Genomic DNA, 27,600 nt, shown 5'->3' with positions numbered 1-27,600 from the left:
ACGTCATATGTGGAGATGAATCTACTGAGTTTTCAATAGTTGTTTTGATAGGCTCATATTCTCTCTTCAAACCATTCAAGGCAGCAAAGATTTTCATAGTTTCAGGAACATGACTGCCAACAGAAGCTAACTGATCACACACATTCTTAAGTTCCCTAAGATACTCATCCATAGATCTATCTCTCTTCTCTACATTTTGTAACTTGCGCTGAAGCTCAAACAATCTAGAAGAGGAGACACGATTAAAGTGATTTGCAAGAGTTATCCATACCTCATGAGATGTAGAACAGTTGAGGACAACACTGAGAATATCTTCAGCAAAAGAGCCTAAAAGCCATGACTTGACAACACAATCTGTTTTGATCCAGTTTTGGTTATCTTTCTGAAAATCTGGGTTTGGTTTCTCTGTAGAAGAGCCGTTGATTCCAGGAACAAGAATGGTGTTTGCAGGACGAGGAGTAGACCCAGTGACGAAGCCGAGCAGACCTTGACCAGCCAAGAACGTCTCAAACTGGTTCTTCCAAAGGACATAATTTTTTTGAGTGAGTTTCACAGTAACACAGTTGGAGATGTTGAGTGATGGAACCATGTAGGTCTCCATAGATCGATTCTTCACGTGCTCAGGCGTGCTGAGCTCTGATACCATGAAAGTAAAACAGAGATTGAAGCTTTTTGTATTCTTATTTCAGCTTAAGGTTTTACAATTGGAATACAACTGATATTTATACTTAGACAAAACCCTAAGAGACACATGACAGATGTTCTTCATCCATCGGAGCCTAGAGAATCAAGGGCTGTGAATCTGTTCTTCACTTTAACTGTGTTCGTACACATGACAGCTTTCTCTCTGGTTTTGTCTTGAAGCGCTGTATCCGTTGCAGCTGATGAAGGTGAGTTCAAAATTCCTTGTTTGTTGGGCTTTACTTTGTTTGATAGGCCCAACTCGTTTTGAGTTTTAACAAAACAGGGTAGGCTCTCTGTTTGTGTAGTGTTATCACTGGTAACTTCATTCTTACGCAACACTGAAGCGGAGATGGAAGCTCCACATGATCCTCTGAGTTATCCTGGCCTAAGTCTCCAAGATAATACATAGAAGGCAACATAGCAGGAGTTTTTACTCTAAAGAAGAACAAAGGGATCTTCTCGAGGGTGCACATGACTTTGCTTTCATCGGCGAATGTGGGGAGATAGTAACTTGGGCGTAAGAGACAAGAAGGAAACGGGAGGTGCAAACAGAGCGAGCATGAACAACATCGAAACAGTAGTCCTCGTTCTCTAGATACTTGGCGATAAGATGAAGTAGCTCTTCAGGGAGAAGAGACCAGTCTCGCATGGACAGTGTCTGTTCTTTAGAGACAGATGGAGATGAACAAGGCTGCAACGTCGAAACCTAAAAGAGAGAAAAAAAAAAATTCATTTCTAGGATATTAATTGAAAAAAAACTAAACCGAGAGAAAAAGAGTTCTTACACAATCTAGCATAACTGATGATTGCTTCTGTTTCTCTGCAGGTTCTGTCATATTTGCTGATTTCAATATCTGAAAGAACAAAAAAAAAAAAAGCTTCTAGGTTTTTAGGAAACTGTAAACAAACATTAACATAGAAAGATTAAGATCGAGAAACATACCACAGGAAGAGAAAGAGTCTTTACTTTAACCCCAAAACTCACACAAGCTATAAAAACAACTTCAAAATGTAACCGTCGTTTCAATATGGGGTTGTGGGGAGAGAGTGGGTCGGTTTACAAGTGAACTCTTACGTGTTTTGGTTTAAATTCAAGAGACCGTTGCAATTCTTAATAGGAACTGAAGAGCTTGTCACAGGATCGTTGTATATATAATTAGAAGAGACGATATATTATTATTACACAACACCATAACCATACAGATAAAGCAAGCATCTAGCGTCTAGTACGACTGAGATATCAAACACAAAAGCTTTAAACATTGATTCATGCAATTCAATAACCTTAAAGAAACATTTTCACTTGGTCTATGGCATCACTTTGGAGCAGAACTTAAGAACAGAGGATTTGTGTTTTTCCCAAATTAGCTCCAACAAGACCGATTCTCCTATCTTCACATGGTTAGCATTGCAAAACTCTTTCCAACCTCCTACTAATCTCATTCTCTTTCTTTCCTTCTCAAACCTCAGTCTCGTAGACCATTTTACTCCGTGTTTATCCAAGAAACTCATCTCCTTTGCCAATCTTATGCCGCTCGCCTTTGTGAAAGGTATTGGAAGAGTCTGAGAAAGATTCAAACAATGGAGATAAGGATTCAGAATCTATAAGGCTGTAAAGAGAAAAAATGGCTCAGTACACTAACCAGTCTAGATAAGCTGACGTTGTAACGTGTAAGAGTTAGTGTCACAAATCGGTTTTGGGATCCCGAAGATGAAGCTTTCGATATCTTCTTTTCCTTTCTTTTTGAACATTCTTGTGAGTCATCTTGGCTTCTCTCTTTATCACTTTCCTCTTCTGTGGAAAGACACACTACTTCTACTTCTTCTTCTTCCGTCTCTTTGGGGAACAAACGTAGAACCAGAGTTCTTCCTCTTTGGATCAGTCTGAAAGTAAAGAAACTTCCTGCACTTAGTCCATTAGCATGGCAGAAACTTCTCCATCCTCGTTTGATGTAAGCACTTCCGCATGAACTCTTTCCTCTCAAATCTACAGTCCATGATCTGCCCTTTTCATTCATCAGAACAATCTCTCCACATCTTGTGTCCAGACCATTTTCTCTTGCAAAACTTCTTGGAAAATGCTATAAAAACATTACAATATATCTTAGTTCAGAACCTATAATGGGGAATTTACTTTGAGGTTCAAGTTAAGAGTAAGATACCAGTCTGTCATAAAGGAGGGTCGAAGGTGTGATATTAGCCACGAAACAAGAGGGATCTAGTGATGAAGACTCTGCTTCTCTTCTTGGATTCTTCCTTACTCTCTTCTTCCTTTGAATCATCCCTGAAAACAAGAACAGATCCATGCACATTCCATTATATTAGTCATGGACAGTTATATAGAGACGAAAGAACACAACTCACTGAGGTTGTTATGGTCTTCTAGGCAAGACACATATTGAATTTCACAACAACTAGGTCCCAACAATGTAACATGGAAAGCCATGTCTCTCTCTTGTCTGAACACAACAATGTCACCGATTCGAAGATCATGTGCCACTGCAAACTCTTTCCAACCGTCAGTGAGTCTCTCCCCATCTATCTTTACTTTCCAAGTTATCTTTGACGCGTCTGACCTCAGCTCCACAGTCTTCTGCTCATTTCTTCCTTTTATATTCAAGAGGAAAGCTATAGGAATCGTCTGAGACAACATGCAAATACAAAACCAGACCCATTTTTCTCAAGGACCTTCTCAAACATAGACAGATAAAGAAAAAAAGAGAGATCAGAAAGTAAGATAGTACCAAGTGGCTGTAGAATCCGGGAAGAAGAGGCTTGAAGAAATGTTTACTCGCCATTATCAAAAGTCCTTAAATCTCTCAGCCTCTACACTCTCATGGAGAATAAGAGTGTAATGTACACATCATTTAACTCAAGCTCATATAGCCTTTATGATGGCTTTTTGTTTAAGAGAAGTCTCCTTGGAACTCGTAAGCTTTGATTGATGCTTATTATTGTTTATCGTTAAATGAGACTTAGTTTAATTTAGAAGTTCATTGATGACCTTCTTGGTTTCCGAATATACATTAAAGGGCTTGGATAGAGAGTTAAGACTTGTGCACCACTATATATGGAACTCCACTTTATTGTCAACATGCCCACTAGCAAGCTGCTTGTACATATGAACCTGAAGTTACAAGTTTAAACATCACCAATATTTATATATCTGAAACTTACTCAAAAAGTCATTGAAATAAAAAAAGTGTTTAGCTAATGACTCGAGGAGGACTTTAAATACTGTTACACTTAATAGCATTAGATATAGTACATGTTTCTTGACCAAATTATACAAACCCACAAAGTCTCAAGTATATAAAGTAAAGATTCAACAGCTTAGTGGTCAATCCAGAGAGCCACCACCGGAGGAGTATTGGTGAGAATCTCAACAAGATTCTCTCTTGAGGATCTCCAAAAGCTAAGGTCGTCATCCGCATTTCCTGTATTTACTCCATATTTATAGGCGAAAGTTTCATCGACATACTCATTGGTGAAGAGAATGGAGTTCCCACTTATACCACAACCATCAGGAAGCTCCTTAACTGAGCAAAAGATATTCCCAAGCTCTCCAAGAAACAAAACACGGCCACCCAAATCGCTGACCACGACCCATGTACCAGTCGCCTCATCTAGCCTTCTTACTCTACAGGGTAAATTATTTAAATCATCCACTAAACGATAATTAACCGGAAGGATTTTCTCAACCAGGAAAAGTTCATCATCACCAGATGGAACTAGATACTTGAATGAGTTATAAGGAATTGAGGGCAGTAAAGGAGTTCCTAGCAGCGAATAAGGATCGATAACACATATGTCCCCGTTACCTAAGACTGCATAAAACTTGCCTCTAAAACTGACTATACTCTCGCATGCATCCCATGTAGTTCTATTAACCGGCATCCACTGCATATCCTCACTTTGTAACGCCAAAACATATCTGTTGTAAATGACGACCACAACGAATTCTCTTTTTCCTCTCACCTCGAGCGGAAGATAAGCCATACCTCCGTATCCTCTTGGCATCTTACTGTCCGAAACGTATATTAATCTGTACTGGTGACCCAAAGAGATGATCTGGCAGCCGAGCATGTTCATCACCGTTGAACCAGATTCTGGGATCGTCATTTTTAGTGTGCACTGAATAGGAGATGGAAGCTCCGTATGAACCTTCGGTTCTTTTATTTCTCCAAGATAATACTCAGAAGGCGACACAGCAGCAGGAGCTTTAACTCTTAAGAGAAACAAAGGTATCTTCTCGACAATGAACGAGCCGTACATGCTTTCAAAAGGGAAACCGATAAAAGTAGGAAGACGTTGACGCATGGTTAAAAGACAAGAAGGGAAGGGGAATGAGGATCGCCACGAGGTGCAAACAGAACGAGCATGAACAACATCGAAACAGTAGTCTTCGTTCTCCAGATTCTTGGCGATAAGGTCAAGTAACTCTTCAGGGAGAAGAGACCAGTCTAGCTTGGACAATTTGTTCTGTTCCTTTGCCATTTTTTTGCTGATGGAGGCGGTCACAACTGCAATAACATAAAATTAAACTACACAGTATATACAATTTCTAGGGTTAACCAAATATGAGAATTAATATTGACAAAAGAGAGAAACAAAATCATGACTAGAAACGAAGCAGTAGCAAACATATACAATCAGAGAAGATGAGATCAATCTAGCATCATGATTCATGGATAATGACTTCTAGGGTTTTTGATTACTTCTGATATTTTTGCTGATGGAAGCGGACACAACTACGATTTTGAACACATAAATAAAAGTACAATTTCTAGGGTTAATGGAAGCAGTAGCAAACGTAGATGTGATCAAAATCTAGGATCATCGATAATAACGTCTAGGGTTTTTGAAATAGCAAACAAAACATGAATAGGTTTATTTGCAAACATGTTTTGAAGACCAAAAAATCGAGAATCAATATATGTTCATAAGAGAAAGATTCTACAGTCACCTGCAAAGAATCTAGCTTAGGGTTTTGAACTTTTGGGTTGGACTCTGAGGAGATGTTGTCGCGAATCTTCGTTGTCTTTTTAGCTTCAAAGCACCCAAATGGGTCAATGAGAGAGAGCTTCTAGCTGAAATGGAAGGTGGCTACAAGTGGATTACGCGGAACACACGTGTTACTAATCTAAAGGCTTAGATTAGTTGTAATCTTAAGAAGCCACTTTAGATTTGGGTCAAGATATGTATTGTGGAATTGTTTAATTTTGGTTATATCATTTTATTGTACATAAATAAAAAGTTGAGGAAAGTTGAGAAATTTAATCTTATCATTAGATTATGTAATATTTTATCATTTAAAATGCTTTATTATAATATGGTTTTAATAAAAATTTAATATTTTAATATTAAAAATTACAAATTTCATAAAGTTTTCCTAATAAGTATAGAAATTAGTTAGCTCTTCTTTAAAAAAAAAAAATACTAGTAATAATAATAATACTGATGAAGTTGGTTAAATTCTTTAAAAAAATTTGTATCAAGTGAATTTTGTTTTTGTAGATTTATTAACAATGTTAGTAAAACGGGTTAATATTTAACTAAAAATATAAATGTGTGCACTGAAAAAAAAATTAAGAATTAAAAATTAAAAAATTGTAGTAAGGGTTTTCTATGATAATTATATTTGATAAAAATTTAAGTATCTAATTTAACATTGTTCACTACTTTACATTATATATTTTGAAAACTTTTATGTTTCATTGATTTATTTAAAAATCCAGTTAGATACATCAGTTACCATTTAAATTTAAAAATTATTCCGCTAAATTCTATAAAAACACAAATAAATTCAGCTAAATTTCGTAATTCATCCCGATTCAGTTAGATTCAACGGTTACCATTTACGTTTCGCACCCAGTAACAAAAAGGATATCGAAGAACTAAATTAAAACTAAACTATCAAGTGCTTTCCACATATCATTCTATCATGAGATATCACCAAATCCTTACCTAAAATCATAAAGAATAATTTGAATTTAATCTAATAAAACCAAAACAAACAAATGTCTTAGTATTGTATGTTTTCCAAAGCTTCATCTGAATTCCCACACTACGTTAACAGCACAAAACTGTGGACGGCATAGAGATATCCCAACGCCTTGGGAGCAGCTTGTCAGTTGTCAAGTTTATTGATCGGTTGGTTCGTAATAGACTCAACTTCTTTTCACAACAAGGATCTTCCACGCTTTAAAGATGGACTATAAATTTGGTTGGGGGTAAGACATTAAAGAAAAAAAAATTAATAAAAAAATGGCAACAAACAGATGATTAGATTAATTATCGATCATCTAAAAAAAAGTGGATAAATGTCTTTTGAACTTTCATAATATGTTCAAAAATAGCAAACTGCAAACCTAAGCCAAGTGAGGTAGGCAAATGTGTATGAGCTACAAAAATGTTTTTCAAAAGCAAATATTACACCAAATGTTTTCAAAATGCTACTTTTTACCACTTTAGAAAACCGTAACCACCTACAAGTTAATTAATTTTCTGCTTGGGCTCTAGAAAGTAAGATTCCAAAATGATTTCGTCCAATAAGAAAACTATTTAATCACTGAAGATGTGAAAACTATTAAATTTTTGAAGATGTGTATCCACAAAACAAAAGAAGTTAAATGACATCTTTAAGAGTATTGAACACCAAGCTAGACTTTGTTTTCTTGTTTCACAGTTTATCGACTTTTCTTCTTCTTCTTCCTGTCTTACCCTAAACAAAACAAGGTTTATCCTGATCGTCACCATCTGAAGGATCCAACTAAAGCAGAAATGTTACTTTTCGCCGCGTTTGGACCAGTTTAAACATGGAGATAACTCCAGACTTGGACAATGAACTACGCACGCTACTAAGGCACCATTACCTTAAACAAGAATGTAACCATTGTTAAAAACTAAAAGCAGCCTACTTTAACTACACAAGCTACATGCATACTTGAACTACACAAGCTACAGGCATACTTGAACTACACAAGCATGACCACAGCCAAACATAGCTTTGAGAGTTTATGAGACAACCATTTCCACAGACATAGTTGTCTGGTCTTGAGAAAGTAATTGGTTAGAACAAAAACTAAAACTAAAACTGACATACAAGTTATCTAGTTTTCAGCATATGGTCGTGACACAAAATATATACAAAACCATCAGTATGTCTCAAGTACCCAAAGCGAGATTTTCGACTTGGTCTTCAACTCGGAGAGCCACCGCAGGAAATGTGCTGGGGACCGTCACACATTTCTCTCTTGAGAATCTCCAAATATTGAGCTCGTCTTCCGCCCTTCCTGTCTGTACTCCATATTTGTAGGCAAAAGTTACATAGCCTGCATTGGTGTACACAATTGAGTTCCCACTCACACCACATCCATCAGGAAGCTCCTTAGCAGAGCAGCAGACATTCCCAAAGTTTCCAAGAAACAACACACGGTCTCCCAAATCGCTGACCACAACCCATGTACCAGCCTCCTCATCTAGCTTACTTACTCTACATGTGAAACGATTAAAATCTAACACATCAGCATCAGGAAAAGGATTGAATTTCTGGACCAGGAAAAGCTCATCATTGCCAGATGGAATCAAATAATCACTTCCGCGCAGAGGCTGTGAAGGCATAAGGCGAGTCACTTGCAGAGAATAAGGATCGATAACCACAATTATTCCAGTAAAAAAGACTGCATAAAATCTGCCTCTAAAAGTGACTAAATGCGTGCATTGAAGATCAACAAAACTTCGGCACTTAAGCGGTTTCCACCTCATTTCAGCACTTCTTAGCACCAACAAACCTTCAGAGTAGTTGAGGAGCACCACAAATTCTCGTTTTTCTCCATTTTTGTTGAGCGGAAGGAAAACCACACTTTTCTGATATACTCTCCATTCTTCAGGACACAAACCGGCCATTCTGTACTGATGGCCTAGAGAGAGAATCTGACAGTCGAGCATCTTCATCAAGGTTGGGTCAGATCCTGGAATCTTGTTTTTCACTGAGCACTCAAGGGGAGATGAAAGAAGCTTCATATGATCAACTGACCCATCGCGGCCTACTGCTCCTAGAAAATACTCAGAAACAACATCACCAGCAGATGTTTTGACTCTAAAGAGGAACAAAGGAAGCTTCTCGAGGGTACATGAATCTTTGTCTTTGATAGGGAAACCCGGGAACGAGGGAAGAGAATAACTTGGGCGTAACAGGCAAGAAGGAAAAGGAAATGAGGACCGCCACAAGTGACAAACAGATCGAGCATGAATGACATCGAAACAGTGATCCTCAAGTTCCAGTTTCTGTGAGATAAGTTGAAGTAGCTCCTCCGGGAGCTGAGACCAGTCTGGCATTAACGATGATATCTTCTTTTTCTAAGCCATGGATTCTGATTAAAGAAAAAAACAGCTTCAATTTTGAAACAAACATGAACATTAAAAAAAACTTATATCATAACAATCTGATCTGAATTGACTACCCTAACACACACTGACACTACACTATCAGTTTTAAGCTTAACAAAGGAATCAATTTTGAAGAATTAGTATAAAATCCAGAAGATTTACTCAAAGAAGGCTAGACAACAATCACTATAATCTATATAGCAGATGAATCAGTTTGTTACAATGAGATTCTACAATTATGAGAGGAGCTAAATCCCGAGAAACATACCAGTCTTAATGCAAACGATTATGAAGACAGAACCAAAGGATGGAGAAGTTGTCGGAGAAGAAATTACTCAACTGTGACTGTCTCAGCGAGAGAATTTTAGGGTTTAGTGTATTTTGATTTGGGAGATTGGGGAAGAAGAAAGTTCCGAATTCAAAGGTATCGGTTTACATACACATCTTAACTATTGACTATAAATCTCCGGTTTAATGTATTGGTTTACATCCGGTTTAAATACCGGATGTAAACACATGACCTTGTGGTACCTGAGAACGCAGCCAGTTTGGAGAGTTCATGAGACAAATATTGTACTCCAAATTAACAAACGTTCTAACCTGTCTCATAACACAATGCTAAATGATTGGAGAGAAGAAGTGTCAAATAAAATTGAAGCATATGAGAAGCTGCATAGGTCACTTTTTGATCGTAGAGGAGAACAATGTGTCTGCCCTGCCCTGGTTTCGTTCAGACACTAGTATACAAGCTTGATCACCAAACACATATTCACACGGAGCAATGTCAGTTCAAGACCAAGACCGTGTGTTACCAAGAGCACAGAGAGTTCATAAGACAACCATTTCCATGATAGAGACAATAAGGTTGTGGACTTGTGGTAGATAGTTTAGAACTACAAAAATTGATAATAGAATATCACCATAACATCAGAGATCACAAAATCTTTACAGAAATCATTAGGAAAATATATTTTTAGCTAATAAAAACAACAATCAACAGATGTCTCAGGTATCCAGAGTAATATTTTACAGCTTTTCGCGGTCTATCCGGAGAGCCACCATTGGAGATGTGTTGAGGATCGTTACACTAGTCTCTTTCGAAGATCTCCACAAATTAAGGTTGTCTTCTGCGTTTCCTGTATCTACTCCATATTTATAGGAATAAGTTTCATTGAATATCTCATTGATGAACAACATTGAGTTCCCACTCACACCACAACCATCAGGAAGTTCCTTAGCCGAGCAGGAGCTATTTCCCAATTGTCCAATTAACAATACACGGTCTCCCAAATCGGTGACCACGACCCATTTACCAGTCTCCTCATCTAGCCTACTCACTCTACATGCTAACTTGCTAAATTCTATTACACTACCACGAACAATGATTCTCTCAACCAGGAAAAGTTCGTCATTGCCAGATGGTACTAGATAGTTTTGTGAGCTCAAACGGTCCGAGGGCCTCAAGGGAGTTGCTTCCAGCGAATAAGGATCAATAACAGAAACATCTCCATTAATAAAGACTGCATAAAATTTGCCTCTAAATGTGACTATATGCTTGCAGTCAGCTCTAGAGGCTTTCTCAACCCGCATCCACTTCATTTCCGCACTTCTTAGAACCAATAATAAATGAGAGTAGCCAATAAGCACAACGAATTCTCTTCCTCCTTCCTCCTTATTTAGCGGTAGAACAGCCACGCCTCTAAAACTGGTTTCCAATGAGTTAGGATCGTAACCAATCATTCTGCACTGATAGCCAAGAGGGAGAATCTGACAATCGAGAATGTTCATCAAGGATGGATCAGATCCTTGTATCTTCACTTTCACCGAACATTGCAGTGGAGATGGAAGTTGCATATGATCCTCTAACTTATCTCGGTTAATTCCTCCCACAAAAAACTTAGAAGGCAACTCATCAGCAACAGCGGGAGCTCGGACTCGAAAGAGGAACATAGGGAACTTCTCTAGAGTGCAGAAACCTCTAGCTTTGCGAGGAAACTTTTCGAACGAGGGAAGATGATAACTAGTGCGTAATAGGCAAGAAGGAAACGGAAAAACGAATCGCCACGGGTGGCAAACAGACCGAGCATGAATAACATCGAAACCGTCCTCCAGCTTCTCAGATATAATGTGCAGAATCTCTTCAGGAAGAAGAGACCAGTCTTTCTTGGACAATGTATGCTCTTCCGTTGCAAGAGGAAGCTGCGATTTTGAAACCTAAAGGAAAAAGGATGGACAACATTGTGTTAGGACAGGAATGAAACAGAGAAGATCTAATCAATACGTTAGTTCTGCCAATGAATTGGATGTGTAAAGCTACATATGGACTGATTCAATCTTTTTTTTTTATCACCATACATATAGCAAACTACATCTGAAATCAAATTACTAAACTCAAACTCGTAGTTATACAAATCAAATTAAGTGAGAAAAAGAGTTCATACACTATTGGAACTCTGCGGTAACTCTTCAAGGAGAGGAGAGCAGTCTAGTAGCGATTTGTTCTTCTCTGTTGTTGCCATGTTCTCTGGTTGTTGCGATTTCCTAACCTAAAATACAGATTAAGCTTCTAAGGATTTAGGAAACATGAACAGAGAACGAGTTTGTATTGAAACAAGGAATCTACTCCAATTCAAGAACTCGATAAAAATGACAACTTTTACGAGTTTTTGTATCAAAAGCAGAGAAAAGAGTGCGTACCCAAATCATGGTTGGTGTCTTCTTTCTCGGTGCCATGTTTTTGCTGATTGCTGTAATTTCCGAAATCTGTATGAAAAAACTAAGCTTTGTAGGGGTTTAGGTAAACTGTGAACAAAACATGAACAGAGTGAAGTAACTATGTCAAGAACAACATTTTTGCCAACAGATATTGGAAAGAGAGATTCGAACCCAATTCAGAATTCGATAAAACAAAATATAGATTATTCAATTTCGTACCCAAACTTTGGATTACAAGTTTTTAACCCAAAATTCAGTCACACCACGGAGTAAAAGGAGAGAGAGAGAGACCTTCTAGTTAATTGTCAAAAATAGTTCTTTAATATGTCTGAATTGTTTACTGAATCGTGTAAATAGTACCAATAATAATGGTAATCTAATCATACTTAATACTTATTATGTCAAAACATATGACAACAAAGCTAGACACTGTTTGAGGAGTTCATGAGACAACAATTTCTATACGCTACTGTGTTTCCAATTTATTTAACAAAGACTTGAATCTCGAGTGATCTTGATCTTCAGCATGTGTCCGTGACACTATATCTTTACCAAACCAAAACCAATAGATGTCTTAAGACTCTTGGGTAGATCCAAAGGTAGATTTTATGACTTCGTGTAGAAGATATTCACACGACTCTCACTTGCGCATCTCCACCAATTGAGGTCGTCTTCCGTGTTTCCTGTATGTACTCCATATTTATAGATGTAAGATACATTGCACGGCCCAAAGGTGAAGACAATCGAGTTCTTACTCACACCACAACCATCAGGAAGCTCCTTAGCCGAGCACGAGCTATTTCCCAGCAGTCCAATAAACAATGCACGGTTTCCCAAATCGCGAACCTCCACCCATTTACTAGCCTCCTCATCTAGCCGACTGACTCTACATGTGAATCGACCAAAAGCTAATCCCAAAGGATACGGCCCGATTATCTCAACCAAAAAAAGTTCATCATTGCCAGATGAAATCAGATAATTGCTTGATCGCAGAGGCTGTGAGGGCATCAGGTCAGTCGCTTCAAGCGAACAAGGATCGAAAACGCAAATGTCCCCGTTAAGAAAGGCTAAATAAAATCTGCCTCGAAAAGTGACTAACTCCGAGCATGAAGCATTTGGGATATTCGAAAGCCACATCCACCTCATTTCAGCACTTGTCAACATCAGTAAATAACTAGAGTAGCTGAGAAGCACAACAAACTCTTCTCCTGCTTCTCCTCCTTCATCCTTGTTTAGTGGAAGAAAAGCTATCGTCATTTCTTCAGGATTCCGACCGACCATTCTGTACTGATACCCTAGTGGGAGGATTTGGCAGTCAAGCATGTTCATCAAGAATGGATTAGATCCTGAGACATTCACTTTAACTGAACACTGAAGATGAGACGGTAGCTCCAAACGATTATCTCGGCTTAAATCTCCCATAAAATACTCAGAAGGCAACGCAGAAGCAGCAGTGGTATCTAGGACTTTAAACAGGAACATAGGGGTCTTCTCGAGGATGCACAATTCCTTTCTTTTCCAACCGAACTTGGGTAGCGATGGAAGAGAGTAACGTGGACGTAATAGGCAAGAAGGAAATGGAAATGAAGATCTCCACGAGCTGCAAACAGAGCGAGCATGGACAACATCGAAACAGTGATCTTCCAGATGCTTGGTGGAGATATAGTGGAGTAACTCTTCAGGGAGCAGAGACCAGTCTGGCTTGCACAATGTGTGCTTTTTCCTTGCAGATTGCTCCATTTTCGCCGATGGAGACGGAGACAGAGACAACTGCGATTTTGCAAACAAAAAAACTCATCTCAGCTAACAAACATTGAGAAAACGAAGAATCAAATCAAATTTCTCAACTCAAACACAGAAGCAAACGTACACAATCAGGGAGGAGAGATGATTCTAGCATTTGGTATGACGTATCTTGTTCCGTTGCCATTTTCGAAAATCTGAAAGCTTCTAGGGTTTAATCAGGATATTGCAAACGAACATGATTAAAAGAAAGACGATTCATCGTATGAGGCTATGTAACATTTGCCAGCAAGTATTAAAGAATCGAGTCTCAATTTCAATTTCGTAGCAAAGGGGAAGAAGATGAATCGTTCCCAAAACCCTCTGGTTTATGTTTAAGAACTCACGGAGAAGAAGAAGAAGAAGCAGAACACACTAAAATTGTGACATTGGTTTACGATTCCAATCTCGATGGTTAGTCTTCGGTTAAGGATTGATTTCATAATAACTCGGTTTATTAAACTCACGGAGAAGAAGAAGAACACACTACATTCTCGGTGGTTTAGTCTTCGGTTTATGATTGAAATTGGGTTACGTTATGAGAAGATGGGCTGTATTAATTATTAGCCCAGGCCCAAACATAGCAAAACATAATAAACCGAGAAACGATTGGAACTGGTTTAGCTCCGGTTTAATTAGATATCTACCCCAAAAAAAAAGTAAATACAACAGTAAACGAACGTTAAATATCTAGACCCCAAAAAACAAAAATGGAAATTGGAAATAAAAAAGGAAATTCGAAGGAAAAAAGGAAATTATATGCATAATATAATAAAATAACACTTCACAATTTCATATTTCACAACAAATTCATACTTTCACAATAATCTCTTCTCTGTTCTCTCTCGTTTTCTCATTACAATCTCTTAAACGACTCATCATCTCTCTTTGATCATGGAAACCAAATCAGTAGACGTTGATGTTCATGTAACAGCTTGGCATCATACTCCATCGTCAGAGTTCTCAAGCAATGTACTAATCAGTACAGACAGAGAATTCGAAGAACTTATCATAGACAAGAACGATGACAGTGTAACACGTTTCAGATCTTACCCGGATCCTTCTCCTCCTGCCCCTATCATCTATCTGAAGATCCAAAACTTCGAACAAAACCACATCTATCGAGTTGTTCTTAGCCAACTCCACAACCGTGTCTTGTCCAAGCTGATATCTGAGAAGATTGTTGTTAAAACCCAACAGCTGAGAAGTCAAAGTTCTGAATCCTTATACGTGGTTGTCTACATCACTTTGACACAGAAGGTTTACATCGTTGTGCCTCGTTTACAAGAGAGCGAAGAAGAAGAAGAAGAAGAAGAAGAAGGAGAAGGAGAAACAGAGACTTGTGCGATTTGTTTGGAGAAGATGTTGGAGTTTGAACATATCTACGACATGACTAATTGTTCGCATCAGTTTCATAAAGAATGTGTCATTGAGTGGATGAATCGACAAAAGAACTCATGCCCTCTCTGTCGCCAACCTGTTTACCAATTACAAGAATGAAACAGAGTTTGATTAGGGTTTCAAGACATGTCTTTTTTTTTTGTGGTTGTGTAATGATTTTGTTGATCCGTGTATCCGAAGTAGTCTAATTAGGGTTTCAATTTATGTTATTTTTTTTTTGATATGGTAGTAGATTTGTAATGATCGTTTCATTAGTTTAGACCATGTCCAATGGTGGTTTGCTAAGTAGTTTCTTAATAATAAAAGACAAAAAAATAAATCAATAATGAAAATAAAATTAAGAAATGTATTTTAATTTAGAAGTTTTGGGAGAGTTTTTTTAGTGTTAGTTGTCAATATATGAGTGGTTTGAGTTTAAGAAAAAAAAAACATTTTGTTGGTAACAATTAAAATATAATTTGTACTATGTATTTTTATTATGTTTTTATATTAGAGGAATTCCTCACAATACCATCATTTTGGTTTTCTTTCCAAAAATACCACTAAAATCAAATTATTGTTCAATGGTATGGAATTTTAAATCTTTGGTTTGGGTTGATTATTTGCAATTTAGGGTATAGTATTTAGGGGGTAGGGTTTAATGTGTTACAAATTTTATAAAATCTAATAATTTTGAGGAAATTGCAAAAATACCACTTATCACATATCATTTTTTAAAAATACTCTATTTTCAAATTTAATCAAAAAAACCACTAAAAATGTTGAAATTTATCAAAATATGTGTATAAACTTATAACTATACACACAAATTACTTTTGTATGCGTATAAAATTTTATATAATTTTTATAAATAGCGTAAAGTAACTTATAAAAACCTTTAAAAACCTTTAAAATATGTAAAAACGATTTAAAACCTTTTTAAACATTATAAAATATTTATATCGAATCTCAGTAGTAGTTATTATGTAAAAGTACCTTATAAATCATATAAAACTTTATAATTTTCATATTTAAACAAGGTATTTTTGAAAATAGATAGATAAATAGGTATTTTTGAAAAAGATACACTAAAAGAGGTATTTCTCAAAAGTTCTCAATAATTTTCCTGTTTTATCAAATTTTAGTTTTCAAAATTTTGTTTCTAAAAACTCCAATTAGAGTTTTACCATTGGAGGTGGATAATTTTAAAAAGTTCTTATTTTTGAAAAGTGCACAATTTATTATCAAAAAACACCCAAGAACTTTTAATTAAAAACTTTCATTGGACATGCTCTTAGGGGTTTAATAGATTTGATAGTGTCGTAGACTTTAAGGTACTAATTAGGGTTTATTGTTTTGTATTGGTCTCTGATACATGCAGTTAGATTTAATGAAATTCAGATTGTGTTTTTTGAAATCTTCAACTGATGGACGATTCCATCGATGTGTGTCCCCTCTTCTCTTACACTGCAGTGAACAAGAAACTGCTTTGTACTCTGGTAATTCTTCAAAAGATCATTTGAACTAACTGCTTTTGTGACACATTAGCCCAACGAGTGAGATGGAATTTGACAAAACATCACACACTTGAGTAAACTGTTCTAATTTGGAATTTTCTTATTAATAGATTGTACGTTTAATAGTTGATGAAGAAACCATATGATTCACCACGAGTCAGTTACATTACCTTTCTCATAAATCACAATGCAAAAATTGATGGAGAGAAGAAGTTTTTCAAACCAAATTGAAGCATATGAGAAGCTGCATAGATTTTGATTTCTCACCTTTTCGATCGACGAGGAGAACAATGTGTCTTCCCTGCCCTGTCTTAGATTGAACACTCGTAAAAATGTTTGACCACCAAACGCACACGGTGCAAAGTACGTTCAAGAACACTTCAGGGGAAGCTGAACTCTGTGTTACCTTTTTTTTTATCAGCTCATCTGAAATTAAACTATAATATAATGGATGGCAATACAAGAGGCATGATAGATAATTAACTACAAAAGACATTAACAAGAGCACATCCAGACACGGTTTAGAGAGTTCATGAGACAAACGTTTCCATAGAGACAAAGGGGATAGGTAAGTTTAGAACGACAAATTACTAAAACTAGAATTTCACCACAACATCAGAGATCACAAGATCCTTAGTTGAAATCATACAAAAGCTAGAAAAACAAAGCCAACAGATTCAGTTATCCAAAGTAGGATTTTACGGCTTCTTGCACTCAACCCGAAAAGCCACCATCGGAGACATGTTGAGTATCTTCACACGAGTCTCTCTTGAGCATCGCCATAAATTGAGGTCGTCTTCAGCGTTTCCTGTATCCACTCCATATTTATAAGAGTAAGTTACACCGAATGGCTCATTGGTGAATATCATTGAGTTCCCACTCACCCCACAACCATCAGGAAGCTCCTTAGCTGAGAAAGCGCAATTTCCCGGCTCTCCAATAAGCAGTACACGGTCTCCCAAATCGCTGACCACAACCCATTCACCAGCCTCCTCATCTAACCTACTGTCTCTACATGCTAACTTGCTAAGCTGTAATACAGTACCACGAACAATGATTCTCTCAACCAGGAAAAGCTCATCATTGCCAGATGGTACAAGATCGTTTTGTGAAGTCAAACGCTCTGAGGGTCTCAAGGGAGTTGCTTCCAGCGAATAAGGATCGATAACAAAAACATCTCCACTAATAAAGACTGCATAAAACTTGCCTCTAAATGTGATTATATGCTTGCAGTCAGCTTCTGCGCAATTCTCAAGCCGCATCCACCTCATTTCTGCACTCCTTAACACCAACAAACTATGAGAGTATCCTATAAGCACAACAAATCCTCCTCCTCCTGCCTCTTTGTTTAGCGGTAGGAAAGCCATACCTCTGAAACTTGTTGCCAATGAAGTAGGATCAAAACCAATCATTTTGTACTGATAACCTAGAGGAAGTATCTGACAGTCGAGAAAGTTCAACAAGGTTGGTTCAGAATTTTGGATCTTCACCTTCACTGAACATTGAATGGAAGATTGAAGCTTCATACAATCTTCTGACTTATCTCGGTTTATTCCTCCCACAAAAAACTCTGCATCAGTAATTGCAGGAGATAGGACTTTAAAGAGGAACATAGGGAACTTCTCAAGGGTGCAAAGACCTTTGCTTCTGCGAGGAAACTTGGTGAACGAGGGGAGAGAATAACTAGTGCGTAGTAGACAAGAAGGAAAGGGAAAAATAGATCGCCACAGGTGGCAAACAGACCGAGCATGAATAACATCGAAACAGTCCTCAAGATACTCAGAGATAATGTGAAGTAGCTCCTCAGGGAGAAGAGACCAGTCTTGCATTGTCATTGCAGGTTGTTTTAAAACCTGAATGAAAAATATCAATTAGCTGTCCTGAGAAGTATAAAGCTTCATCTAGATTGATTTCAAATCCTCTTTTCACCATATATACAAACACAAAACTACAATCTGCCAACAAACATTGAAATCCAAGAATCAAATCACATTTCCAAACTCAAACTTGAAAGGAGGAGAGAAACAGAGTTCATACACTACTGTAACTTTGCGGTAGCTCTTCAAGGAGATGAGAGCAGTCTAGTAGCGATTTGTTCTTCTCTGTTGTTGCCATGGTTTCTGATTGTTGCGATTTCCTAACCTAAGAGACAAATTCAGCTTCTAGAGTTTAGGAAACATGAACAGAGGATCAAAATCTAATTCAAGAACTCGATAAAAATGACAACTTTTTTTTCGAATTTTGTACCAAAAGGAGAGAAAAGAGTATGTACCCAAATCATGGTTTGTGTCTTCTTCTTTCTCGGTGCCATTCTTTTGGTGGTTGCTTCAATTTCCGGAATCTGTAAGAAAAATTTGAGCTCTTTAGGAAACTGTAAACAAACATGAACAGAGAGAAGTAAGTATGCAGAACAAGATTTGCCAACAGATATTAGAATGAGAGAAACAAAACCAAGGTTTAGCATTTTATAAGCAAAGAGAAAAAGAGTTTATTCTAGTTCGTACCCAAAGAGGGAAGACGGGTTTGTAGTTTTGTACCCAAACTTTGGATTACAACGAATTTAGAACCCTAAAAGGGACAGAGTGACACAAAAGATTTTCTAGCTTAAAGTGAGCTAAGTAGGCTAGAGAGCTTCTGGCTCAGGTGAAGGGTTTAGTGTCCTTGGTTTTAAAATCAACGGTACTATTGTGTAGTTTAACCGAAATAGATTACAACTTAGTTCATTCTCTCTCTTATCACACCTCTATTTTTCAGAGAGAGAAAGAGATTTCCGGTACACCGGAATTTTGTCATATAATATAATTTCCGGCTAAGATCCGGATCTTTGTACCGGCTAAGTCCGGTTTTATTTCTCGTTTTAGCGAGATAAGATCTCTCATCCAGTTATGTTATTTTCCCGTTGATTTCTCCGATAATCACTTCCAAATTTTCTTTGTTTCTTCAGCTATTCGAGGAGTAATATCTTCGTCACTTTTATTTTGCTCATTTCATAAGAGCAAAGCAAAGTATTACATCAAAATCTGGATGTAATCGGTGGTGGAGCTTCCCCGGAGTTGATGATACTCGAAGAAAATTTGAAGAAGTTTAATATACTTGATCCGGTAGACTTCGACGTATCCTTTGATTGGATTTGAGATCGGCAGAAGATAAGAGGATTCTCATCATCCTCGGGTTATTTGGTGGTGGCTAATCGAATGCCGGTGATGCTTGAGAAGAACAGACGGTGGAGACGTGGAACTGCTTCAATTTGATGCGTGGCTTAGAGGAGGTGCTTCATCTCCACGTGTCTTATGCTAAACCATCAAAGTTTTATTATCTTTTGTATTTTGTAATATGGTTTAGTTTGGGCCTTTTAAATTTCGTTTGTAATCCTCTAGTTTAACTCTTCTGTATTTGCATGCCCACTGGGCTTAAGTAATAAAACTTTTGGACGAAACGAAAAAAAAAAAAAAAACGAAAATAGATTAGAAATTGTATAATGTATTTGTGTCATATATATATATATATATATTTTTTTTTTTCTTTGGCTTATGAATTTTAGAAATATGTGATGTATGATGTATGAAAATTATTCAATTACATATATTTATTTACAAGATATGTCATTAATTTTTTTTATAAGGGTGTTAAAACAAAAAAATTACAAACAAAAACACAATCATAATTTTACAAGAATTTCCAATAAATTTTTATTTCAAATTATGAAGTTTCTTATTCGAAAATTTTGAAGTTTCCATTATTACATATATCTAACCATGTTTTTTTTTTTTTTTTGTACAGATAATTTGGTTTTCAAACCATGTCTTCGTCGGTTCAAATATGTACTGTATGAAGTATCTACATCGAACCGATCCGAAAACCAAATTTTGGTTATTTTGGTTGAAATTCGAAAACCGACCAAAAAACCAAACGCCCGGGGCTATTCGGACTCCGTAGCCTTTTACAAGAGAAATGGCCGCCGCCACCGTTCGTCCTCTAGTAACCGTCCAATCTCTGGACGGTAATATGACCACAAATCAAACCACCACATTACCTCTTCCCGATGTAACGAAAGCACCAGTTCGTCCCGACGTTGTGAACCATGTTCACGCTCAGATCTCAAACAACAGTCGCCAACCTTACGCCGTATCAAAACTCTCCGGTCATCAGAATCAGCCGAGTCTTGGGATACATGACGAGCTGTATCACGTATCCCTCGTGTCCTTGGAGGTTGTACTCACCGTGCCGGTCAAGTGGCTTTCGGAAACATGTGTCGTGGTTGTCGTATGTTTGCTCTGACGAAGATCTACCGACGCTGGCACCGTAGTGTCAATCTCAATTTGAAACGGCACGCGATCGTATCGGCGATTGCTGCGCGACTTCTGTTCCGGCTCTTTTGATGGACGTGGTCATATGATTGAGAATGTTCCTGAGCTTCCTCTTGTGGTTAGTGATTCAGCTGAGTCTGTTGACTAGTGTTGCGATTAAGGTATTGCAACAGAGAAGGCTAAGGATAGTACTGGAATTAGATCTAGTGTAGGTAAAATGAGGAATCGTAGATATGTTTCTCGTAAAGGTCCATTGATTGTGTAAGGCGTTTAGGAACATTCTGAAAGTATAAGGCCTCGAGCCCACAACGGGAAAACAAGTATAGACCAAATACCTTGTAATATTGAAAGTTCTTCTCACCAGCAAAAGACGACAAAGGAGCAAAAAGAACAGAACTCTTGTCTGCAACACAAAGACACAAATATGCAGAGTGTAAGGAAGGTGAAGACGTCACTCCCAGCTGGTTCTCCGACAATTGTACTATCAAACCGGTTTGGTCCTATTGTTGCAGAAGAGAGTGGCTAGATGCTTGACAAGTGTAATCAGATCTGATCATTAAAAAAAGAGATCTAGATTGTTCTTCCCGTTGTATAAGTATAAAGCTCTATCTATCTATTGTAATTTTTGATTAAGCAATACAGATCCAAGAAAGTATTATTCAGCAGAGAAACCCTTTCTTTTTTTTCATTTGTTCTCATGGTATCAGAGCTCTCTTAAACCCTAATAGGTGCTGTAATGGCAGAGGGTCCTTTTCCATTTCCTTCTAATCTTCACGTTGCTAGCTCTGTCACTATAAAACTAAGTGATAATAACTATCTTCTATGGAAAACCCAGTTTGAGTCACTTCTTCGTTGCCAGAAGCTTCTTGGTTTTGTCAATGGCTCAATCACACCACCGGCTGCTCAAACCGTCACCACCGTCAACAATGTCGCTGTTACAAACCCAAATCCGGGGTTTGAAGTGTGGACCTGTACCGATGAGCTAATAAAATAATGGATTTTTGGTACTCTCACAGAGGAAGTGCTCGGTCTCGTTCACGCATTACCCACTTCTCACGATGTCTGGCTTTCTCTCGTTCTAATTTCAACAAAAGCTCCGTCGCACGAGAGTTTGAGCTCCGACGCCGTCTTCAGATGTTGACAATCAAAGGTAAAACATTCTCTGTTTATAGTCGTGAGTTTCGAACTATTTGCGACAGTCTTAGCTCCATTGGAAAGCCTGTTGATGACAATATGAAAATCTTCACGTTCCTTAATGGATTGGGCCGTGAGTATGACCCAATATCCACTGTGCTCCAAAGTTCTATGTCTCGCCTCCCTGCACCAACGTTTAACGACGTCGTCCTGGAAATCTCTGCGTTTGACCCAAAATTGAAATCCTATGAAGATGCTCCCGATGTTTCTCCGCATCTCGCGTTTTAAACCCAAAGAGGTGGATTCTTTGTTTCAGGATATTCTTTGTTTCAGGATATCGTGGTCGTGGCAATAACAGAGGCAGAGGGGGAAATTCTAATCGAGGTGGTTTCTCGACTCGCGGAAGAGGTTTTTCACAACAAGTCAATTCCTCTGGTTGGAATCAAACCCAGTCTCAACAATCTAATGGTTCTAACAATTCTCGGCCAGTTTGTCAAATTTGTGGGCGTGTTGGCATGTTGCTTTGAAGTGTTGGAATCGTTTTGATGCATCTTATCAGAGTGATGATGTTCCTCAAGCACTTGCAGCACTTCATGTCTCTGATGCTAATGGTCATGAATGGTTACCAGATTCTGGAGCTTCCGCTCATATTACTCCTACAACGGCTCCCCTCCAAGCTGCTACACCATACAATGGTCCTGAGACAGTGATGGTTGCTGATGGTACTTATCAACCTATCACTCATGTTGGGTCTACGGTCCTCAACACCACAACAGGTAGTATCCCTCTTTGTGATGTCCTTGTTTGCCCCTCAATGCAGAAATCACTGTTGTCAGTATCCAAGTTGTGTGACGATTACCCTTGTGGAGTTTTCTTTGATGTTAATAATGTCTATATTATTGACTTAAACACTCAGAAGGTGGTGACAAGAGGACCACACCGTGATAACCTCTATGTGATGAAGAATCCGGCGTTTGTTGCTTTTTATTCAAATCGACAAGTTGTTGCAAGTGATATGGTGTGGCACCAACGTCTCGGCCATGCAAACTTTCAGATTCTTCATCTTCTCCAAAACAGCAAGGCAATTTCAGTTAATAAGAGCAGCACTACTTCCATTTGTGAACCTTGCCAAATGGGAAAGAGTTCTAAGCTTCCTTTTTATTCTTCTACATCTAATGTTATGGAGCCACTTGATCAACTACATTGTGATCTTTGGGGTCCTTCTCCAGTTGTATCAGTTCAAGGTTTCAAATATTATGCAGTTTTTGTGGACGAATTTTCTCGATATTCTTGGATGTTTCCTCTTAAGTCAAAGTCTGATTTCTGTGATGTGTTTATTGGTTTTCAAAAACAAGTTGAGAATCAGTTTAGTAAGAAGATAAAAGTGTTTCAAAGCGACGGTGGTGGTGAGTTTATGAGCACTCGTTTCAGAAATCATTTACAAGATCACGGTATTCGACATCTCATCTAATGTCCATCAACGCCAGAACAAAATGGTATAGCAGAACGAAAACACAGATACTTAACCGAGCTTGGTCTATCAATGTTATTCCACAGCAAAACACCTCTTAAGTATTGGGTTGAGGCATTTTATTCAGCTAACTTTATCAGCAATTTGCTTCCCTCTATTGTGCTGCAACAGAAGAGTCCACATGAGCTTTTATTGAACAAGAAACCAGATTACTCCTTTCTCCGTGTGTTCGGTGCTGCATGCTATCCATGCCTTCGACCATTCACCCAACACAAGTTTGAACCGCGTTCTCTTCAATGCGTGTTTCTGGGATATCATGCTCAATACAAAGGATATCGGTGTCTCTATCCACCAACAGGTCGTGTCTACATAAGTAGGCACGTTATTTTTGATGAATCGTGCTTTCCGTTCATAGATAGATACAAAGAATTGGTTACACGTCATAAAACTGGTTTACTTGGCGCTTGGCAATCCAGTGATGATCAATTCCGAACTATACCAATCCTTCCATCACAAACCAAGGCAAGCTCTCAACGTGATACACCTCCAGCTGAATGTGTTGTGGAATATCCACAAGATGAGACACCATGTGCACCACCAAGTCCTGTAGCTTCACCGTCAGAGGACTATTCCACCTTAACAACAGAAAACAATGATTCTCCTACACAAGTAACAACAGAAGATAACGCGGTTGGACCTTCATCACTCCATCCAATGACAACACGATCTAAAGACGGCATTCGTAAACCAAACCCAAGGTACGCCCTTGTTGCTAGTAAAACTATTCCTTCTCTTCCTAAAAGTGTGACTGAAGCGTTGAATCATCCGGGTTGGCGACAAGCTATGATAGAAGAACTTGATTCCATCTATCAAAATCATACATGGTCCTTGACTCCTGCTACTGCTGAGATGAATATATTGGGATGTCGATGGGTTTTTACAGTTAAACTCAATGCAGATGGCACAGTAAATAAGCTCAAAGCACGTCTCGTGGCCAAAGGTTTCAATCAAGAACCAGGGGTTGATTTCAATGAGACGTACAGCCCTGTGGTTCGAACATCTACAATTCGGATTGTTCTCACAGTCGCTACAACCAAAGGCTGGAATATTACTCAACTCGACGTGAAGAACGCCTTTCTTCATGGTGATCTACAAGAGAAAGTTTATATGATTCAGCCTCCAGGTTTCGAAGATGTCAATCATCCAACTCATGTTTGCTCTTTAAAGAAGGCTTTATATGGTTTGAAGCAAGCTCCCCGCGCTTGGTTTGATAAGTTTAGCAACTTTCTCTTGGAATTTGGCTTTGTTTGCAGTAAAGCAGATCCATCACTCTTCACATATCATCACAATGGTGACACCATGGTTCTCTTGCTATACGTTGATGACATACTGCTTACTGGTTCTAATCCTACATTATTCAAGTCACTAATTGCTGATCTTAGCTCTCGATTCGCAATGAAAGATTTGGGTAATCTACACTATTTTTTGGGCATACAAGCACAAACCCACCACCAAGGTTTATTTATTCATCAAGCCAAATACACTGAAGAAATTCTCCATCATGCCAGCATGTCAACCTGCAATCCCACATGCACTCCTTTACCGCTACGACTTGATCAGGTTTTTAAAGATACAACTCCTTTTTCAGAACCATCTTATTTTCGGAGTCTTGCAGGAAAGCTCCAATATTTGACCATTACGCGTCCTGACATCCAATTTGCGGTTAATTTTATTTGTCAACGGATGCACTCTCCAACACAATCTGATTTTGGTCTTCTTAAGCGCATACTCCGGTATCTTCGTGGAACTTCCACAATGGGGTTACATATTTATAAGAACAGTGATCTGTCTCTTGTCTCCTATAGTGATAGTGATTATGCTGGCTGCAAGGATACGCGTCGTTCAACATCTGGTTTTTGTGTCTTGTTGGGATCTAATATCATCTCTTGGTCAGCTAAAAGACAGCCAACAGTCTCTCGGTCATCTACAGAGGCAGAATATCGAGCCCTTGCCTCTACTGCATCAGAATTAACTTGGATTTCCTCTGTTCTTCGTGATTTAGGAATCTCACAATCTCGGCATGCTGTTCTTCGCTGTGGCAATCTCTCCGCTGTTCATCTCTCAGCAAATCCGGTACTCCACAATCGCTCCAAACACTTTGATGTTGATTACCATTATGTTCGTGAAAGAGTTGCGTTAGGTGTTCTTGAAGTTCAACACATTCCAGCACCATTCCAGCTTGCCGACACGTTTACCAAGTCTCTTTCCCGACAGCCTTTCCAACGCTTGCGTCACAAACTGAATGTTCGAGTTCCTCCCACACTCAGTTTGCGGGGGGATGAAAGTATAAGGCCTCAAGCCCACAACAGGAAAACAAGTATAGCCCAAATACCTTGTAATATTGAAAGTTCTTCTCACCAGCAAAAGACGACAAAGGAGCAAAAAGAACAGAACTCTTGTCTGCAACACAAAGACACAAATATGCAGAGTGTAAGGAAGGTGAAGACGTCACTCCCAGCTGGTTCTCCGACAATTGTACTATCAAACCGGTTTGGTCCTATTGTTGCAGAAGAGAGTGGCTAGATGCTTGACAAGTGTAATCAGATCTGATCATTAAAAAAAGAGATCTAGATTGTTCTTCCCGTTGTATAAGTATAAAGCTCTATCTATCTATTGTAATTTTTGATTAAGCAATACAGATCCAAGAAAGTATTATTCAGCAGAGAAACCCTTTCTTTTTTCATTTGTTCTCACATTCTTGGGATTGATTTGTGTCATGTAGAGAGGTTGAGTTTGCTTAAGTTAGCTCATGGTGGTCACTTGGGGAGATTTGTGGTGTGGACTAAATCGGCTTTCGAGAAGTTGGAATCGGTTTATGGTTCGTTTAAGAATCCGTCAGGGATGAAGAATGGTTCTGTTTTACCTAGAGGAAAGATGGTTAATGCTGATCTTGCTAGGATTATTAATCCGGATGAGGTTCAGAGTATGGTTTGACCGATTGAGAAGGATGTGAAGAGAGCTGTGTTGAAGAAGAATCCTCTTAAGAATTTGAATGTGATGTTGAAGCTTAACCCTTATGCTAAGACTGCTAAGAGGATGTCTTTGTTGGCTGAAGCTGAGAGAGTAAAGTCCAAAAAGGAGAAGCTCGAGAAGAAGAGGACACCCATCTCAAAGGTATATAGTCAGTCCCATTTTATTCATCGTTGTCATTCTTTTGTTGATAATTGGATTTCTTAGGAACTGTTTAGAATTGATAAGCATAATGTCTGGTAACTGGCTTGTGTGATTAATCTTCTTCTCAATCCTTGTGTGTTGTAGGAGGAAGCAGTGAAGATTAAAGCAGCAGGAAAAGCTTGTTACCAGACTATGATATCAGACAGTGACTACACAGAGTTCGATAACTTCACCAAGTGGCTCTGTGTGGAACAGTAAAATCTCAATCCTTATTTTTTCTAGTTTTAGTCACAAGGTTTTACTTTTTTCGTACGCTCTTACTTGTGTGTTTACCATAAGATTATTGTTATGCTGACTTGAAAAGGTCAACGAAAGAATGTATCAGGAAATCATATATATATAAGTAAGGTTCCACTCTCTCCTTATTGGTGGAAAAATATTTAAGGCTTTAATTTAAAAAAAAATGTTTATGACAATCATTCAATACAAAATTTAATTACACTATAAGTTATAATCAAATGGCAAAGAAAATGAAAGGACTTAATCATATATCATTCAACAAAATAAATAAATAAATAAATGTTTATGACAATCATTCAATACAAAATTTAATTACACTATAAGTTATAATCAAATGGCAAACAAAATGAAAGGTTTTATCAAAAAAATACTTAAAAGTACTAAAGTAAATTACTATCAAAATTGATTAATTGAACAATTAATCAACGAATAAATTCAAAAGATATGAATGTATGCTTCTATTGTATGATTTAAATAAATAACATGTAAAAATGTCATAAGCATTAAAATTTATTTAATCTATTTTTATAAGTAATAAATAAATTAAAATAATTAAATAAATATACAACAACCCGCGCATATGCGCGGGACATTACCTAGTTTATAAGATATTAAAGTTATGTTGGTGTTACTTTCAGTTACGTAATCCACACACCTTTACTATATTCTACTGCTCTACTAGTTGATTTTTTTTTGTCGTCTGTATTTCCTAACATTATTTTTCTTACAATATATAATGATAAGT

The 27,600-nt window shown here is 37.8% G+C and overlaps 7 protein-coding genes and 1 pseudogene across 7 annotated transcripts; 2 read left to right on the top strand and 6 right to left on the bottom strand.

The window, feature by feature from the left end:
* Positions 1 to 1,851: 1,851 nt before the first annotated feature.
* LOC17890200 (B3 domain-containing protein REM14) lies at positions 1,852 to 3,517 on the bottom strand. The gene is made up of 5 exons (XM_006294368.2): positions 3,429 to 3,517; positions 3,049 to 3,325; positions 2,847 to 2,968; positions 2,328 to 2,765; positions 1,852 to 2,247 (listed from the first exon to the last, which is right to left on the bottom strand). The coding sequence occupies exons 1-5, from the start codon at positions 3,480 to 3,482 to the stop codon at positions 1,993 to 1,995; spliced, it is 1,146 nt and encodes a 381-aa protein (XP_006294430.2). The 5' UTR covers positions 3,483 to 3,517; the 3' UTR covers positions 1,852 to 1,992.
* A 340-nt stretch (positions 3,518 to 3,857) lies between these two features.
* LOC17889186 (F-box/kelch-repeat protein At1g64840) lies at positions 3,858 to 5,728 on the bottom strand. The gene is made up of 2 exons (XM_006294327.2): positions 5,651 to 5,728; positions 3,858 to 5,207 (listed from the first exon to the last, which is right to left on the bottom strand). Exon 2 carries the CDS (start codon positions 5,179 to 5,181, stop codon positions 4,018 to 4,020), a length of 1,164 nt encoding a protein of 387 aa, XP_006294389.1. The 5' UTR covers positions 5,182 to 5,207; positions 5,651 to 5,728; the 3' UTR covers positions 3,858 to 4,017.
* Positions 5,729 to 7,674: 1,946 nt separating this feature from the next.
* Positions 7,675 to 9,458, bottom strand: LOC17888402 (F-box/kelch-repeat protein At1g64840). Its single transcript, XM_006294313.2, has 2 exons — positions 9,344 to 9,458; positions 7,675 to 9,059 (listed from the first exon to the last, which is right to left on the bottom strand). The coding sequence occupies exon 2, from the start codon at positions 9,022 to 9,024 to the stop codon at positions 7,852 to 7,854; it is 1,173 nt and encodes a 390-aa protein (XP_006294375.1). The 5' UTR covers positions 9,025 to 9,059; positions 9,344 to 9,458; the 3' UTR covers positions 7,675 to 7,851.
* Positions 9,459 to 9,969: 511 nt separating this feature from the next.
* Positions 9,970 to 11,994, bottom strand: LOC17888805 (F-box/kelch-repeat protein At1g64840). The gene is made up of 3 exons (XM_006294166.2): positions 11,773 to 11,994; positions 11,517 to 11,621; positions 9,970 to 11,289 (listed from the first exon to the last, which is right to left on the bottom strand). The coding sequence occupies exons 1-3, from the start codon at positions 11,806 to 11,808 to the stop codon at positions 10,102 to 10,104; spliced, it is 1,329 nt and encodes a 442-aa protein (XP_006294228.1). The 5' UTR covers positions 11,809 to 11,994; the 3' UTR covers positions 9,970 to 10,101.
* Positions 11,995 to 12,153: 159 nt separating this feature from the next.
* On the bottom strand, positions 12,154 to 13,913 carry LOC17888904 (F-box/kelch-repeat protein At1g64840). Its single transcript, XM_006294261.2, has 2 exons — positions 13,661 to 13,913; positions 12,154 to 13,560 (listed from the first exon to the last, which is right to left on the bottom strand). Exons 1-2 carry the CDS (start codon positions 13,718 to 13,720, stop codon positions 12,397 to 12,399), a joined length of 1,224 nt encoding a protein of 407 aa, XP_006294323.1. The 5' UTR covers positions 13,721 to 13,913; the 3' UTR covers positions 12,154 to 12,396.
* A 553-nt stretch (positions 13,914 to 14,466) lies between these two features.
* Positions 14,467 to 15,072, top strand: LOC17890105 (RING-H2 finger protein ATL64). The gene has a single exon (XM_006295827.1). It carries the CDS (start codon positions 14,467 to 14,469, stop codon positions 15,070 to 15,072), a length of 606 nt encoding a protein of 201 aa, XP_006295889.1.
* A 2,095-nt stretch (positions 15,073 to 17,167) lies between these two features.
* On the bottom strand, positions 17,168 to 18,569 carry LOC17889752 (F-box/kelch-repeat protein At1g64840). The gene is made up of 2 exons (XM_006295493.2): positions 18,507 to 18,569; positions 17,168 to 18,322 (listed from the first exon to the last, which is right to left on the bottom strand). Exon 2 carries the CDS (start codon positions 18,302 to 18,304, stop codon positions 17,168 to 17,170), a length of 1,137 nt encoding a protein of 378 aa, XP_006295555.1. The 5' UTR covers positions 18,305 to 18,322; positions 18,507 to 18,569.
* Positions 18,570 to 20,420: 1,851 nt separating this feature from the next.
* On the top strand, positions 20,421 to 26,813 carry LOC17888254 (annotated as a pseudogene).
* The last annotated feature ends 787 nt before the right edge of the window (positions 26,814 to 27,600 follow it).

Source organism: Capsella rubella, unplaced genomic scaffold (assembly GCF_000375325.1).
Source record: "Capsella rubella cultivar Monte Gargano unplaced genomic scaffold, Caprub1_0 scaffold_4, whole genome shotgun sequence".
NCBI lineage: Eukaryota > Viridiplantae > Streptophyta > Magnoliopsida > Brassicales > Brassicaceae > Capsella > Capsella rubella.
The sequence above is the reverse complement of the archived record's forward strand: the minus strand, read 5'-3'. Positions and strand labels throughout refer to the sequence as shown.

Coding starts and splice junctions, on each gene's coding strand:
- LOC17890105 (XM_006295827.1), top strand. CDS start 14,467: ATGGAAACCAAATCAGTAGACGTTGATGTTCATGTAACAGCTTGGCAT.
- LOC17888904 (XM_006294261.2), bottom strand. CDS start 13,720: ATGGCAACGGAACAAGATACGTCATACCAAATGCTAGAATCATCTCTC. Junction 13,561..13,660: donor CATCTCTCCTCCCTGATTGT/GTACGTTTGCTT, acceptor GCAAAATCGCAG/TTGTCTCTGTCTCCGTCTCC.
- LOC17888402 (XM_006294313.2), bottom strand. CDS start 9,024: ATGCCAGACTGGTCTCAGCTCCCGGAGGAGCTACTTCAACTTATCTCA.
- LOC17889186 (XM_006294327.2), bottom strand. CDS start 5,181: ATGGCAAAGGAACAGAACAAATTGTCCAAGCTAGACTGGTCTCTTCTC.
- LOC17889752 (XM_006295493.2), bottom strand. CDS start 18,304: ATGACAATGCAAGACTGGTCTCTTCTCCCTGAGGAGCTACTTCACATT.
- LOC17890200 (XM_006294368.2), bottom strand. CDS start 3,482: ATGGCGAGTAAACATTTCTTCAAGCCTCTTCTTCCCGGATTCTACAGC. Junction 3,326..3,428: donor CCGGATTCTACAGCCACTTG/GTACTATCTTAC, acceptor ATGTTGTCTCAG/ACGATTCCTATAGCTTTCCT. Junction 2,969..3,048: donor AGAAGACCATAACAACCTCA/GTGAGTTGTGTT, acceptor TCTTGTTTTCAG/GGATGATTCAAAGGAAGAAG.
- LOC17888805 (XM_006294166.2), bottom strand. CDS start 11,808: ATGGCACCGAGAAAGAAGACACCAACCATGATTTGG. Junction 11,622..11,772: donor AGACACCAACCATGATTTGG/GTACGCACTCTT, acceptor TCTGTATTTTAG/GTTAGGAAATCGCAACAACC. Junction 11,290..11,516: donor TACCGCAGAGTTCCAATAGT/GTATGAACTCTT, acceptor TTTTTCCTTTAG/GTTTCAAAATCGCAGCTTCC.